The 17,183-nt window shown below is 39.1% G+C and overlaps 1 protein-coding gene across 2 annotated transcripts in view; it reads left to right on the forward strand.

Moving 5' to 3' along the window:
- The window catches only part of AIM1 (absent in melanoma 1), a 67,290-nt gene that overhangs the window by 21,880 nt on the left and 28,227 nt on the right, over positions 1 to 17,183 (forward strand). For both annotated transcript variants that reach the window (XM_008637749.2, XM_017739493.1), the window contains exons 2-8: positions 970 to 2,459; positions 8,887 to 10,339; positions 10,417 to 10,593; positions 13,039 to 13,086; positions 13,195 to 13,313; positions 14,642 to 14,804; positions 15,755 to 15,894. In XM_008637749.2, coding sequence (XP_008635971.2) covers positions 970 to 2,459; positions 8,887 to 10,339; positions 10,417 to 10,593; positions 13,039 to 13,086; positions 13,195 to 13,313; positions 14,642 to 14,804; positions 15,755 to 15,894 — 3,590 coding nt within the window. The remainder of the gene's footprint in view (positions 1 to 969; positions 2,460 to 8,886; positions 10,340 to 10,416; positions 10,594 to 13,038; positions 13,087 to 13,194; positions 13,314 to 14,641; positions 14,805 to 15,754; positions 15,895 to 17,183) is intronic.

Below are 17,183 nucleotides of genomic sequence, written 5' to 3' on the forward strand. Positions count from 1 at the left end.
CGGCCGCGGGGCTGCGCGGAGGGCGCGGGGCTTCAGCGCCGGCCCGCGCTGGGGGGACGCCGGGCAGTGGCAATTCGCTGGGCACTGACAGGCGGGCTGAGCGTTTGCAGCAAGAAACGAGTTGGAAACTGACGAAGCAGGGTCCGTGCTGCCGAGGGAACCCGCTCACCTCGAGGGTCTGGTGCGCCGGAGTAGAAAATACTCGCGGTGTTTTGAAATAGACGTCTCAAAACAAGTATTCATCGTACCGGCATGTAAAAAGGGCTAATGTATTAAAATGCAAATATGCATGTGTACTCGGCGATGCTGTTGCGTGTTTCCTGTTTACCATGCTAATTAGAAGTTGTAAGGCAGAACTTCACCAAGAGTAATCCAGGGCAGTATTTGACCCAGTAACGCTCACTGAATGATGCAGTGGCTTTTATAGTTCTGGGTATTTTAGCCCAAAACACAAGCCAAATATTTACTGAACTTCATTATTGAGAAATGTATGAATGGTAAGACAACTTACACCTTTGAAACTATTCTCTACCAGCACAAGTGTGAAAACTGACTCAGCCAGTATGCAGAGAAAGTTAAACTTCCCACTCTTGTTTTCATAAGGAAAACGTTGACATGAAGTTTGTCCCCGGTCTTGCAGGCACCACGATGCCTTTCTGTGATGTTTTGGGTGATGTTAATTAATTGTGCAAAAGTTTGAGATTTGGGACATATAATGCTGCCATCATAAGGCAAGATGAGCACGCTTGTAAACAAATGCAGGTAAAAACATACAGAAGCATTGTGGAATCGTAATTGTTTTGCAAGGGTTTTGTTTTTCTTGTTCTTTTTTTTCGAGAGCTAGTATTGTTCAGTAAACTGTTTTGTTTCTATTCACTGTGTCCTTTTAATTTATAGATGGTGCTAAAACAAACAAACATATTACAGAAACAATTTTGACATTAACCAAATGTTTGTTTGCTTTTGTAGTCCACCTCACACCTTCCAGATCCTTCCAGAGAAGAAAATAAAAAAAAACCTGTTTTGGAAAGACTTGGAAATTTGTTTGGTACAGGGAAGAGGAAAAATGTCAAAAGTTCACTAGAACACACTTCGCATCATAAGGGTGAGAGGTCAGGTTCTCCTCACGGGGCGCAGCCAGTATACTGTAGGCACTTCAGAGAAGGACACGAAGCTCCTCAAGTACAGAAACAAGTGAGAAACATAAGCGCCCTTTCCGAGGCACAGGAATATACTTTCAGTGGGGAAGTAAGACCACTGTATCACGATACAATTTCAGAATGGAGTAGTAGGGGAGTCTCTTCTGACAGTGAGTGGTCAGCAGATTGGAGCGGCAGCAGTGAAACCATTAAAAACTCTTTCTGTGAGAGTAGCCTGAATGTGGAAACACTGGGACTGGAGAAAGAATCCATCACAGATATAAGTAATTCCACAACTCCAGATTTCATACAGAGCTTGAGAAATTTGTCTAGTGAAGACTTAGAAAAGAGTATCTTAAGCCACAAGCAGCTTGTGAGCACGTGGGTGTCTGAGGAGCCTGGGCATGCAAAACCAAAGGATTTGCTATACGAGTTGGAATCTGCAGCGAGTGAACACGCATATTCTGCTAGAGTGCTAACAGTTGATATCTATCTAAGGAAAACCGACGAACTCCTTAATGAACCCGTGACTCTCAAATCAGAAGAAAATTGTAGTGATTCAGACACAATGGATAAAAAATCTGCTAGTAAAAGATCTGGAAAACGGAGAAAGTCTCAGTCATCTAGTGACATTCCAAATGGAGAGAGAAACCAGGCTGAGAATACAGCAAGAGAAGAACCTGTTTTTGAGGATGATGCCCATTCTGAGGTGTTTTCAGACAAGATAATAAACTCTGAACGAAAAGTGAGGTCTCTTCAACAGACTCCTGAAAGAAATTCCTCTTCCTCGGGTAATAATCAGGACCTAAAAGTTGGATCTGCTCACAAAGGGGCATCTAAAGCTGAAGCTGACAAGGGCAAGCAGCAGATCTCAAACACAACTTCTGCAAGGAGAAGATCATATAAAAAGAATCAGTCGGATTCTGTACCCATTTCCCCTACTGGATTGAAGGGTCAGGTGAAAGATTACTCTTCAAAAAGGCAACCATTAGCATTGCCAGAGACCAACCCAGTAACAAAAAGAACTTCAGTGGAAAAGGGAACTATACCTGTGGCTTTTGGGGAAGACAGTTTGGAGTCTCCCAAAGCTTCTTTGGCTACTAAGACAGAAGACAATGCCTTGGTGTTTGCTGAAGGCAGAAATGATACCAAGGTAGTAAAGCATGGTAATGGTCCAGATGGAAGAGCTTTCTTGCATACTGATGGGATTAAAAATGGAGACCTGTGTCTGTCAGCTGAGAGACAGACAAATTCTGATTTAGACACGTTGAAGCTGAAGAGTTTGGATGCTTCCAGAACAGTTACAACAAAGATTAGCCTGTAAGTAACAAACAAGTTTACCTTGTCCTTGTAGCTGTAGTTTTGCTTGTGTCTGGGTATAGAATCTATAGAAACACTAGCTGTGTATCTGTTATCAACCTAAATTGTTTTCAGTTAAGAACTGCCTTAAAAAAAAAAAAAAGTTACCATAATTAAAGCCGCCACTTAACAAGCACTGTAGTCTGCATGTATTAGAAAAATAATTCATTTTTTCATTTTTTAAACGGATAGGGAATGTCTTTGTCCATTCCATTATATGGAATAACTTAACATATATGAAAGCTGCCCAGTCATCATTGTTGTGGATCAGAATAATTCAACTATTGTTGATCTTAATGTTATTTTTTGCTCTGTAACCAAATCAGAATGTGGTTGAGTATTTTGTATGTGAAAATCTTTGAATAAGAAATGTGTTCAGGTTTTCCATGAAACAGCCTAAGTTCTGCTATTATTTTATGAAGAAATGTAGGATGCAATGTAGAACTTGATTGTTCAAATTATATGATTGATCACACTCCAGAGATTTGAATACATATGGTTGCTTTCTTAAGTATGTGCAGGATGAATCATTTAAATTTTGATGCATGTGAATAACATCAGGTATTTGCAGAATTATGCATATATTTGTTTCCAGTATTTGGTTTTACACTTGAAGAAACTGTCTCTGTCAAACAGGTGATCAGGACTTTCCTTAGGATTATAAAGAATTGGCTGTATTTATAAAGTTCGCTGTTATCACTAGTATGAGGCCAGTGATTGATTTCTTGGATTCTTCTGCATTCTCATCCACAGGGAATGATTTTATTGTGTTATTCATTTCTGTTGTTTGGTTGTCACAGCTGTGTGCTGTGTGCTATTGCACTCCTCATTCTGGCATGTTCAGGTACAGGTGTTGGGATACACCGAATCCTGTAGGCCCACCTGAGGTACACCGTGTGTTCATAACTGTCATTGTTTTAGAGAGGTGTGAAGGTTCAACGTGATGGTTTAAGAGATATTTCTGTTTCCAGTTATGCTTCCCACATCTGAGAAGCACAGAGCAATTTCCTTTGCACAATTTGTAACACTCTACATCTGAGCTGTTAATTTGTAACTTAAATTTAAAAAGCCGAATATTGAAAGTTAAACTGTGGTGTTTTTTTTCTTGGTGATGCTTTGCCATCTGGCAGTATAGATTGCAGATCTTAAACTCCTGAGTTTGTATCTTCGTAGCTTCAAAGAAAGGGTAGCTTTCATATTGTTTTTTCTCTATGTCTCTGTTATAGTGATGATGAAGTTATAAGTGCCTGCATAGCTGGATTTCATTTTTCGGTGTATCTCCTGGGCTTGCTGTACAATGAATTATCTTTTACTGTACTCATAAAGTAACAGATAGGTGTCCTTTCTAAAAGAGACCAAATTTTAATGAATAAACAGCCTGTTCTATTTCATCCCATTTTGTCAGGTGTGTGACACTGTGTCTTGGCCTTATCTGCTGCTATCAGGACTTTAGCCCTGGGTGTAGACTGCTGTGTTGCCTGCAAGGTTCCTGATGCATCTCAAGCTGCCATTGCACAGCACCAAACTCTTTCTCTAGCCAGAGTTACATGCTCAGGTGATCTGGTATAATTTGTAGTCATTCATTAGAGCATACGAACTATAAACCTGGCTGTGGTTTAAGGTGCTGTAAAATGGGAAAGGAAAAGTTGGTGCCATTATTAGAAGATGGTGTGTTTTTGTTCTCTAGTTATTGCTTTGAAAAGATAACTTTCCCATTTTCAAAGGTTAAAAAATTGTTGTTAGGTAGTTCACATTAATTCCTTTCACGTTGAAAAATACACATTTACTTACAGGTTCCTTGGCCCCCTGTAAGATGGATTTTGTATAATACAAGTAGTTCTCCCTTAAAAATGCATGGTGTCTCTTACTAATGACATTGTGCCAATTCTGGGAATCAAATTTCTTTAGAAACCATTTCAAAACAGGTCAGTTTCTCCAGTCACCTCCAGAAATGCAGGTTTCCTGTAAATAAAGATAGCATTTTCTATCTTTTCTCCATTTATGTCTCTGTACTGGATAACTTGAAAGCCACTGGATACTTTGCTTCTAGCTTTTGAAAGGGAAACCTATCAGATTTGAGACTAAAATGAGGTTGATGGTAAGTCTTAATTGGCAAATAAAACCTCAGGCAGTAGTTACTTTGATGTGCTTAGCAGAAAACTTGGCTTCAGTTGTCATACTTTATGTTCAGACATGGTTTTGTAGTTGCCTTTACATTTAAGCCCACTTGCTGAATTATTCTGCTCTTTTCACATGCCATTTTTCTTTGCTCACCTCAATCTGATATTTTGGCATCAGAGTTTTTTGGCACCAGTTGCATGCTTGACGTATGACTCACCTTCCATTTATGACTGGGAGAGGTTTAACTGCTTGCTTCTCAGTTTAGCTGCAAGGTGTAGCCAAAGAGAAGGACATTGGTATTTCTCTTGTGCCTGCTTGTTCCTGGCGTTGCAGATCAGGAATGGGTAGTAAGAATCAGCCACGTTGGACTGTTTGTTAGGAAAAGCATTTGTACTGTTAAGTGAATCCATCTTTCAATGCTTTTTCCCCATATGAGATGAAAGGATACTTGTACTTAAAGGATACTCAAACAACATCTCCTTTTAAACAAGCTTAGAAATTCAGTTCTTGCAATAAAGTGCATCTTTTGGCTGTATTTAAAATCAGTATTTTGTAGTGTGGAAAAAGGTGTAATGAAAAGATTAGTTAGAGGAGGCCAGCTGTAGTGAGTAGAGCTGCGAGGCTGAGCTTTCTCTTGCTCTTTGGTCTCAGCTGTTTGGTGGCTGCCGCTGCTGCGCAGAAATACTGCAGAATATAAAATACAAAGTGTTGAAGTGGTTGTTTCTGCATAAATTTGCAAAGCTTGAAACTATACCTTTGAGGGGTTAGCTCTTCATTTAAAATAGGTTTTAGGTGTGGTTGGTAAGTATCACTGCTAGCCATTAAACTTGCTTGTGTCAGGGCATACAAAGAGACATGGATTTTATCGGGAAGATATGTATTGTTATGTTGAAATAAATGCATGTAGTAGCACAAGTGACAGGCTGACAAACGGGTGGAATGGGAATGAATTTAAGACAATTGGGCCATTAGTATTACCTCTTAAAAATACAGGTAAAAGAAGAGGATAGGTACATTCTTTTTTTCTGATCAGGAAAGGATATGAAGGGTCCTGGTGAGCAGGAAATTTACACATGTCAGTAGGGCATTGTAGCAGGTGAAGGCTAAGCCTGTTGCTCCATAGGCAGGAGCATAGCCAGCAGGTCAAAGGACAAGGTATTTGGTGCTCGTGAGTCTGCATTTGGGTCCCTATATTGAGTTGTAGCACTTCCTCCCCTTCCAACTCTCTTCTGGTACAAGAGAGATGTTCCCAAATTGGAATGAGTCTAGCGGTGAGCCATTAAAGAAGGTGACAGCTCTGGAGCAAATCACATATGGGGAGAAGCTGAAGCAGCTTGGTTTCTTCAACTGAGAGAAGAGAAGGATACAGGTAGACCTCAGTCATCTCTCACTACCTATAGAGAAGGCAGAGCCACATTTGTCCCTGAGCTGTAGAGTGAAGGGACAACAGCCACAGCTGCAAGTTGTAACAGTGAAGTTTTATTGGCATATAAGGCAAAAAAAATTCACAGCAACAGTGGCTGCCCTGCTGCAATGCTTCACTAGGAAGGTTGTGAAATCTTGATCCGTGAAGTGATTCAAAACTTGGTCAGGCAGAGCCTTCAGGAACTTGATCTAACTTTGAAGCTGTCCCTGTTTTGAATAGGAAGTTGGACTAGCTGACCTTTAGAGGTCCCTTGCAACCTATGTTCATTTTCCAAAGAGAAAAATCATAGAATAATTTAATTTTTAAAAGCTTAGGAAAAACCAGATGTAGTTAAAATCAAAAGTAGGGCCTCAATGTATTTCATCTAATGCTGTATGATAATTCCCTCCATACCTCCCCTCTTTCAGGAACATTTTTTTTTTCTGTTCTTCCATAAGTTTTCCAAGCGTGTTTTATTAGGACCTATCTGAAGTATGGACAGTTGCTTTTAAGTTTGCTATTTCCTCTTTTGTTGATCATGCATTCTTCATAAGAGCCTTCCGGCTGTGAACCAGCTTGAGTAGGCTGGTAGTTACAGGGAGCACTGTTGGGAAGTCTTCTCTGAAAAGACATGATGATAAGAAGGAAATGGAACTGTTGGAGCAAACCCAGAGGAGGCCACAAAGTTGATAAGAGGACTGGAGCACCTTCCCTATGGAGACAGGCTGAGGGAGTTGGGGCTTCTCAGAGAAGAGAAGGTTGTGTGGAGACATCATAACCTTGCAGTATCTGAAGGAGGGGTCTACAGGGAAGCTGGAAAGGGACTCTTTGCCAGGAACTGTAATGATAGGACAAAGAGTACTGGGTGAAAACTGAGAGACAGGAAGTTTAGGTTAGATATTAGGGAAGAAACTTTTTACTTAGGGGTGGGTGAGACACTACAAAAGGTTGCCTGGGGAGGTTGTGGATGCCCCAGCCCTGGCAGTGTTCAAAGCCAGGTTGGATAAGGCTTTGAGCAACCTGGTCTAGTGGGAGGTGTCCCTGCCCCTGGCAGGGGAGCTGGGACTAGATGATCTCTTAAGATCCATTCCAACCTCTTAAAAGTCTATGATTTTTAACAGTTGCTCTCTGTATAGATTCTTAGGTAACTATTTTCGATTCCTTCTGTTATTTCAGTTAGTTTGTTCCTCGTGGTATTCCCAAGAAATAAAGCTTGTACAATGGGGAGTCTTGCATTAGTAGGGTTTAATTTCTTACTTGGGATGGATTGCTTGAGGAAGACAGGAAAGGATCTCACTTTTTGGGTTGTTCCTGTATCTCACACCTCTTTCTTGAGCTAAACAGCTGCCTGAGAACTCAGTGAACACAGTTTGTGTAGGTAAAAAAAGAAGAAAGTACTGGAATACCGGAATCATCCATTGATTGGTAGAACATTTGGGACTCTGGAGATTGTTGCATGCTATTTTCTTTTTATCTCCCACCTTTGTCAGTTTTCATACAGGGCAGTGTTCCCCTATCACTGAGTGTCCCCAGATTCCTCTTTGGAGAACAGGACTGTCTTTGAGGTGATGGTGGGCTCTTTGACACGCCTTAGATCTGACTGATAAATTTTGAAGCCATCTGCCTTGCATCTTCACAGCTGTTCATACTGTACTGTTGCTGTTGTCCCCAGGGACGGTGAGAATCATGACATGGAATTCAAGCCCAGGATAAATGGGATTATTTAATTAATTATCACCTCGTTTATATAACTTGGTTTGCAATAGCGAAATGACATTATTGGCTGCTTGACCATACACCTCCCAGAGTGATTGGCTGAATGCTACAACACCTATTTCAAAATATGTTCTTCAGTGAACCAAAGCAAGACCGTGCAGGTGCAAGATAGTTAGTTTACAAAACCGTCTTTCACTGTTTCTCAGCTAAAGCATGAGAAAGGAAAACTTCACAAAACGCTTCAGCAGCTGGAAATTTCCTCTGCTCCTGCTCTTTGGCATCCATACTGTACAGTATGCTAAGTAGCAAGTTACATGGACAAATAATTTTTCCTGGTTGTAGGTATTCAGAAGAAAGGAGGCTTGAAACACTCAGCTACGCATCAGCAGCCTTCTGCCATAGCACAGGAGCACTGTGTGCTATGTACTTGTACATGCATCTCTGTCCACTCTGACAGAGAAGTTTTGTGTTTCCAAATTCAATTCTCGTGAAATTATTAGGGTTAGTTTACACAATTTAAATTGTTAGCTAAGTTTACCTGAAGGAAGTGGAAGAGTGCTCACATGTGGTGTTTGCTTAGCCAAGGTGGTGATGCAGTGCTTGGGGACAGCTGACATTTTCTGCAAGCACTAATGAGAGTGGAAGAATTCTTTCACTCAATTTAAGGTTGCTTCTGCAGTGTAGGTGCAGAAAAAGAATCTGGGCAGATGTCTTCAAAACTCATTGGAGAGAATATGCAAATGTTAACCAACTCATTATCACCTTAATGAATTGGGATTTGTTTTCTAAACTCTGCAGGGAATTGCATGTTTATAATTTATTCTCCCTATTCACTACTAAATTTTAATGTTCTGTCAGTCATAAGTACTTGTGTTCTCTGCCTCAATTGCAGATGCTGTAGGCTGTTGTGTTTTTTGTTTTACTAACCTTAAAGAACTAAGTATGTTTGAAATATATGTTCCTTATTTAGTGTCTAATCTTTTTTCATCCATATAGTTACTCCTCTTTTAGTTGATTCCTTTTGAGATACCAAAATTCAAATTAAGTCTATGGTTTATAATGCTCTATTTTATTGTTTTGAAAATTGTTACAAGCCTGTTCAAGATGAATTAAAGCTGTCACTCTGTGTCACTTTGCCTCCTGTAGTCCAGCCAAACCGAAGAACATAGAGCTGAATTTTAAAACACCTACAAATCAAGACAGCTTAGAAAGTGAGCAGGATATTCTTGAAAAACCAGTTAATAAAACTAACAGCAACATTGCCAACAAAATTTCCTTGTTTGAAAACAAATGTGCTAACCAGAGCCAGAGGCCTACTGACATCCCTGCCTCAAAAAATAGTACTGTACCAAGCACATTTGTTGGCAGAGCAAAGCTGAAATTTGGAAAACAACCTAAGGAAAATGAACAGCCTGATAAAATTTTAAATAAGCAAAGCAGTCGTCAGAAGTTATTTGAGAACGGCACGCAGGAGAAAGAAAGCACTGCAGAGTTAAAAGGCAAAAATGAAGAAGGCTTTGCCCCCTACGAGGATATTGGGAAGACACCAGAACTTAAAGTAAAAGCTGCCATATCCCTTTTTAACCAAAGCAGCAAAAGTGATGCTAGTAGTGCCTCTCTGAAGCAACCAGAACCAGAATTAACCACAGCAAAGAAAGAAAGTTCACCTTTTAAACTGTCTTTGCACTCACCTGTTAAAAGTGAAAATGCTCAAGATCCTTTCTACCAAAGAAATTACACGAGCTCAGAATTCCACAGAAATGAAGAAAAGATGCTGCCAAACACAGAGGCTTTATCACCTTGCAATAATGATAAATATCCTCTACCATCTCATCAGGTTTCCAGATCAGAATTTAACAAGATGGAAAATGGAGATAAAAAGGTAAAGCCAGGAGATTTGAATTTTGCAGCACTGCAGTATGACGACAGCAGTCAAGACAGTATATTGGAATCAGAGCACAACACCAACACACAAAAGAGCCCAGGCAAAACCTGTAATGGATCTGCTGAAGATGACAGCATTTTTGATTCCCCATCTGACATGAAGAAGTTTGCTGAAACAATAAAAAACTTAGACACCTCAGTTTGCTTACCCCAGAAAAAGAAGAGATCAAAGCTTCCAAAGTCTCCAGCACCCCACTTTGCAATGCCTCCAATTCATGAAGATAACTTAGAGAAAGTATTTGATCCTAGTGTATTTACTTTTGGTTTGGGACTGAGGAGGGAAAAAACACAGGATCTGTTACCAGCACAACAAATTAAAATGCAAAGCCTGGAAACAATAGCCAGAGTCAGGCCCAAGCGTGCATCAACAGAGCAAAGTATCATATTCAAGTCTCTTCAGTCATGTAGAGAGGAACCTGCCTTTACTCAAGAAATAAATGGAAAAGAGAACACTGATTGTACAGATGGTGAAGTTAAGAGATCACGGCTTGAAAAAAGCTCCCTCTTCTCAAGCTTGCTGTCTTCTAAAGAAAAGTTTTACAGTCCTTCTGTCACTTCAGTAAATAACACAACAACTTTTGCAACTGACTCTTCAGGGATGCTTCCTTTACAACAGGATGCTTCTGGGCCATTCATCATGCCTCAAAAATCTGAGGTAATAAAGATCATTCAGGAAATGAAACAATGTTTGTCTGCTGCTGAATGACTGTTAATTTTGATTTTGCAATTCAGTCTCTTTCAGATATGAAGTTTCCAAGTTTTGTGGAGAAGTTCCTGCAAGCAGATAGTGCAAAAAAAGAGCTAAGTTTACAAATGCCCAGCTACAGCAACCCTGAAAAAAGTTTTTCCAGCTGGTTAGGGACAAGCAGATATGAATCAAATGTCCCCCCTGGTTTATTAGATGTGGATGTAAGTATTGTGTTTTTTAAAAGCTGCCTGCAAAGTTATCCAGCTTTTATGTTTTCGAAAGGCAATGTGCATGCATTGGTTTTTTTCCCCTCTTTGGGATACATATAGTTTACAAATACATTGAGGTGAACTTAGGTATGGTACCAGTTTGATCTGAAAATGAGATGGCATCTATCAACATGACTAAGGGGTATTTATTTTGAGACTTTTTGCAAATATGAATGAAAAGCATATGTCTGAATATGTCTTCATACTTGATTTTGTATTATATTGAAACAAATCTTACCCTAACTTTAATTTTTTATTGCAAATTACTAGAATGCTTTCTGTGAACTTCAGAAATCTTCTGTTGACAGTAATCTGTATTCTCTTCCAACAAGACATTCAGCCATTGTACTGTTAAATAAGTAACAGAGCAAATTTTTCATTTTAGCCTTCTGTTGTATTCCCATGCATTTGGCAGAAAAATATATATTCTTTAAGAATAATTTAAGAACTGGATAGTAGGCATTATTGAAAGTGCTGTTACAGCAGAGGGCTGTCCCTTGCCCTGATTACAAGCATCTGTTCCTCATGACTGAAGACAGACCTATGTTTTCCCTTCAAAGCAACTTTAATGTGGAATATATTTGTAATTTCTGTTTTTAAAATGATGAACAAATGCCCTGTAGTATTTGCTATTTCTGTTGATGTAAGCCCTTATTGTGACCTGAGAGGAAAACTATAATCAGGAGATCTAAGAACCATGGGAAGAAATACATTTTCCAAAGTTTAATAGCCACATGAATGTGACCTGTGGAATTGACGCAGCATGTAAGAAGTTGGAGAAATACTTTCCAAAGCTAATGGTTATCTGCTGTAACAGTTCTAACTAAAAGGAGTGAGGTAGTAGAAATAGCCCCTTTCTTCATCACCTTGCAGGAGGCAACCATCCATGGTACCTTGCAGTTTTGAGAACGTAGGTTATTACGGGAAGTTTTCTTAATTAGTGTGGAGATGAAAATTTACAGTAGTGTAGGTTTATGTTGCCAGTTAAACAGGCTTTCTTACTCTGACAGTCCTGCTTGGATTTAAAACTTGAATTTAAAGCTAAATGTCTAGTACTGTTTTAGTTTGGATTTTGCTACTTAAACTGTTGTTCTTGAGTGGTTTCAGTTTTGCAGTAGAGTGTGGAGGCCTGTTATAGCAGAGGAGTGTGTACATACCAAGACTGCACTTGAGAGAATCCCTTTAGGCTTCAAAGGGTTTCTGGACTTCTGTGGCAGTGTGGCACTGTTGCTGACTGAATTATCTTGCTCAAGTTGGGAATCAAAAATGTTTCTATGAGGCGTACTTACTGTGCATCTTCCACTGACTAAGAAAGTGGTGATGCAATGGCTACTGGGCAATGTGAAGGAAAGAGTAAGGGTAGTCCAAAACAATGACTTTGGCATTCCTCAAAACACAGAACAAGTTTGAACTGGAATTGAAGCGCAGGCTAAAAAACCAGTCATGCTTCAACCTGTCTCAATGATGCCTACAAAAACCTGGTGGTGGTTAAGAACTCTGTCTTACGACCACTGCCTGCTCTGCATGGTAACTACTATGTTCTCGTTAATTCCTTGCACATATTGCTGGTTGCCTATTTAGGGGCAGGATCTGCTTTGGTCTTTTTGTTTGTGTGAATAATTCCTAGAAGAGCAGGACCCTGTCCCAGAATGAGCACTCCTGTCCTTGCTAGGAAACCAAACACCTAATTTCGATGCTACCTTTATTTGTTTGAAGATGACGTGATGCAACCACAAGTTTCCCAAATATTCTATATCATATAATTTACTGCTGACTTCAACATTGTTTTAGATTTTTGTACACCTCAGTGTGTTTTATTTGTTCTGAATATTTTTAGTTTGTCACTTAGTGCACAGTCTCACGCTCTTTGAGGAAACCTGTTACAAGGTGTTCATCACAAAACTGATTATGCTAGTTAGCTCATACATGTATGTGCCATCATGCCCCCTCAGCCTTATGATCTATTCCTTCAAAATACTTCATGTTTTATGGCTTGACGCTTTTAGACATTTAAATTCATCTTTATCATTGTACAGCTTGGCATTTGCCAATGCCAATTTTTAAAGTAGTCTCTTGGTATTGAACTCCTAGAGTATATAGAAATCTGATCCGGAGGATTTTAAAGGGCTTCAAATCTGAAGTTAGTTGACTTCAGTGAGATGATAATTCAGAGGTTAAAAAAGCATGTAAATTTATACATTTATGGCAAGGTGCTCTGCAAGAGGAAGTAGAGATGGAAGCGGTAAGTAGGTATAGTTGAAAGGTTACCAGCTTTTACTATTCAGAGTAGTTTTTATTTTGTTCTACTAGACCTTTTTTTATAGCTGAGTATAATTATTGAAAATTTTTGATTTTGTGGGGTTTTTTTGTGATTTTTCTCTCCTCACTGTCTATTAGACACTTCCAAGAAACGGACAAAGTAAAATCAATCCCAGACCTGGCAAGGTAAGATCAGTTTTAATGGTTTTACTGTTCCTTTCTGTATGTAAAGCCTAGGAAGATAGAACTATATGTTGCTGGTGTGTTTTTCTGTTTTGTTTTTTTTTAACACAGCTGGTGATATACTGTGACTCAGATTATCAAAAAGCTGGCATTGAAGTTTTTCATGATGTTCCGGATTGCAGTTCTTGGGTTCTGTCACCCACAATTTTAGTTAAAGTCATCAGAGGATGGTAAGAGATCAATTTTTACTCTTTATACAAAGATTTTTACTCTATCCAAAAATGTTTTGAAACAGAACTGGCAAGTAATTCACAGTAAATCTGCCTTGTAAATGGTAATGTAACATGCTGTGAGCAAGAAATACAGCATTTTACCTCTGCAACAGGAAGTTCTGAGCTGAAAAACCTATTTTACTGACCAGTTGAGTGAGTGTTACCATCTGGAGGGATGCAAGATTTCACCAGGCATAGGTGGGGGATGAAATGACAGATTTCTGTCCAGCTATTTTGCCCTTCATCTCTTCTGGTCATTAGGGATTCTTGGATGGTATTTGGATTGGACTAAAAGGCTAGCAAACAAGTTTAAAGCCAGGTCTTACATGATTAATTTCATGACCAAAGGAATAAGATGATGCTATAGGGATAATTGACTGTTTCTTGACAAAAGGAGGGATTTTTCTCTAAAAGCTATATTGCTCAAGAGTAATTCAAAACAAGTTCATCTCCTACTTTCTTCATAGCATCATCAGCAGAGGGGCCATTAGTAGTGTGGCTAGCATGGCAAGTTATGCTGTGGCCAGGCTATAATGCAGTCAAATAGCAGGTTCTCAAAAGTAATTATCTGATAGTAAGTTGCAGACACAAGGGCTAGCTGCAGTAGGAGGTACTGGGAAGCACACTGATTGCTGTTTAGCTTTAGAAAACTGGAATGAAAACCTTTTGATCTGTGTAAACCAGGTTGTCTTTTCCAGCGTGGTCTAGAGGGTTTTTTCCTCCTTCCATTGAGAGCTTGAGTGAAGGGTTTGTATTTGCAGATGGATAAAGTTCCTATTTAGTTATATATTCCAACCTGCCATTAAAAATGAAGTTATCCTTGTCTTCTGAACAGTCTCTGGCACATCTACGCCAGCTCCTGTGGAACTCCAGGCTGTTGTTCACAGGATCCAAGCAACTTGTCTGTTTATACATGATGCAGCAGTCTGCAGTGTCATTGTTTTCTGATGCACACATTGGTTATGATTAGTATCTCATACAAAGTCTGGTCTTCAGAGACAGTAGTCCTTGCTGCCCCAAATTATCGATTTAAAAAGGTGGAGGAGTTTTTTGTGAAAGTACGATTCAGCAGTAGACTTCTTTGTTTTTATAATTGCTTTTAAAGGTATCACAGAGGTTGGAAAGGGCTTGCATCAGCAGTGTTGGGCAAATAAGCTGTATTGGGGAAATGGGAAGGGTCTGGAAACAGCACTGTGTATGAAACAATGTCTTAAGTGGGAACAAGATTTTTGCAAATCACTTGATAAAGCACCATTAAAAATTAGATTTTTAAAATTTATTTTAAGCTGGATACTCTACGAGAAACCAAATTTTGAAGGCCCTTCTATTCCATTGGAAGAAGGAGAGTTGGAACTCACAGATATTTGGGGTGCAGGTACTTCCGAAGAGCAAAGTGACTGCAAGTCTCAAAAGCCTGCAGTGATCGGTTCAATAAGACATGTTGTTAAGGCAAGTAATACAAGTAAAAAAAAATCTTGCATGGAACTTAATGTGTAGTGATGTTTTATACTGATACAGAGTGTGATTGGTCTATTAGGACACAAGTGTAACATGAGCTACAATTGCATGAAACAATCTTCCATGCTGAATTTCATGTTTAATCACAAAATGCATGTGGGGGCTTTTGCGCAATGGGGATTGTGGTAACATCAACAGGAAGGATAGGATTGGAACGAAACTTGGTGGGCTTTATTAGAATAGCCACCAAAATGCTACATGCAGCATATGGTTTATAGTCTGGTCAGTCTCAGGAAAAGCATCCCAGAAAACCATCAATAATTCTGTATTTTTGAAATACAGCTTTTTCTTTTTTTTCCAATACAAACCAAATTTGCACTCAATACAAACTTCAATGTCAAACACCAAATTTTGGTTTGCCCGGTATGGGCAAACTTACCAGTGAGTTTCACACATGGGGCAACAGCCTTTCTACATGCACTTTTAACCTACCACTAAGCGGTTACAGTTGCAGGTTGCCAAAACAAGCACGAGCTATAAAGTTATTTGACTAGGAAAGAAAAAGGAGGAATATATATTGCTTGTAACTACAGTTCTTGTTTAAGTTGCAGTTCTCTTCAAGGATGGCTTGTTTGGTGTTATCTTAGGATTTAATTTGCTAGAGGAGATGTTAACTGATGAAAGAAGATGCATTCCTGCCTAGATGGCAGAAAGTAAACAGTGTAAATGCTGAAGAGAGATTGACTGACTGTCTTGGTTCAAACAGAGACAGGCAAACTGGCTTAGCTATACTTTTATTATAGGCATCTAATAGCAGTAGTAATTGACAAGGGGGGAAACAATTTAAAATAAACAGGTGTTTCAAAACTGATTTAGTTATGCACAGTAATTACAGAACTCACAGCACAGATCAAGTGATTATGGCAATCTTCATTTTTCAGGATTACAGGGTTTGCCAAATTGATTTGTATACAGAGCCTGAAGGGTTAGGAATCGTGACTTCCTTTTTTGATGACACTGAAGAAACAGGGGTGTTTGGAACCACTCAGAAGACTTGTTCTATTAAAGTACATTGGGGCATGTAAGTATGTAGCTCTGTATGAATGTGTAGTGCAATGAAAAGAATTTGGTTCAAACCCTTGATTACACCTGTCAGACTTGCAAGCGGGCTGTATTTATTCTAGTCCTATATTTTGGAAGTATTTGTTGACAGTAGTGTTAGTACATCACTGTAATGCTTCACTCTTGGGAAGTCTGACCTCTTAGAATGTTTTGTTAGAGCCAGATTTTCTTCTGCTTGCGTGTAGCAAATACTGAATAATCCCAGCGTATTTGTAGCCAAGGAATAAGAGTTTGCCTCTCTTGCTGTTTCTCATTCAAGCAATCTTACCATAAGTGAGGGTGGGGAATGAACTGTTTTTATATTTATATATATATATATATATATATATAATAAGACCACATTTCCCACTTGCTTTCTTCTAAACTTGAAATCAACCTACTAAATGAAGAAAATTTTTGAAGTCCTTCTATTATAAAATATGGCTTAGTGCTTTAGAGAGTCCATACGTGACATTCCTGTATTTCATAGTGCATTTTGATCTGGGTTTTTATGATGATGTTTAAGACAAATATGTTATGTCACCTGAAACTATCTGGCCATCTGAGTGAGGAGGGTAATATTGTGAACCAAGCAAGCTTTTATGAGAAAGGAGGCCTCTAAGGAAAATTCCAGGCACTGAACCCATATTAGTTTTCATGACTTAATGATTTACAAGTTTGTTTATTATGGAAAACATGCCTCAAAGTAGTACTGGGAAAAGTATGCAGAAGAGAGAGGCTTCTTTCAGAAAAAGTGAGACTGGAGCCACTTCCAACCATGTTGGATCCTGCAAAACTTCTTACAGGGTGTACAGACCTTGGTTGTTAGCTCTTACATTTGGGCACTGATAGCACTTGCCTTGCTGCAAGTGGTCTAACTATCAAAAACTGCCCAGCTAAAGGCACATGTTACATACCACTGCAAAGATGTTTCAAATATGCCACATGATATATGGACCTCTTTGTTGTTAGCCGAAGGGTATTTTATCTGAGTAAATATTTACACCTTGACTTGTGGAAAAAAATGAAGCATTTTGGTATATATGCAAATTTGAAGATGTCCAAGTAGTTGGTTCTCTGATGGGAACTTATTTCTCGTGAACTGCAACCTTAATCCAAATTACATGTCTCGCAAGAGTAATGAGATCAGATACGTTATTTGGAGGTTGATTGTTAAGTCCATCTACTTCTCCACTTTATTTCTGTCTCACTTAAAAGCCATCTGTTACTAGTAAAATCACAATTTTTTATTTTAAAGGAGGCAGAGCC

This window comes from Corvus brachyrhynchos, unplaced genomic scaffold (genome assembly GCF_000691975.1).
Source record: "Corvus brachyrhynchos isolate BGI_N302 unplaced genomic scaffold, ASM69197v1 scaffold14, whole genome shotgun sequence".
Lineage (NCBI taxonomy): Eukaryota > Metazoa > Chordata > Aves > Passeriformes > Corvidae > Corvus > Corvus brachyrhynchos.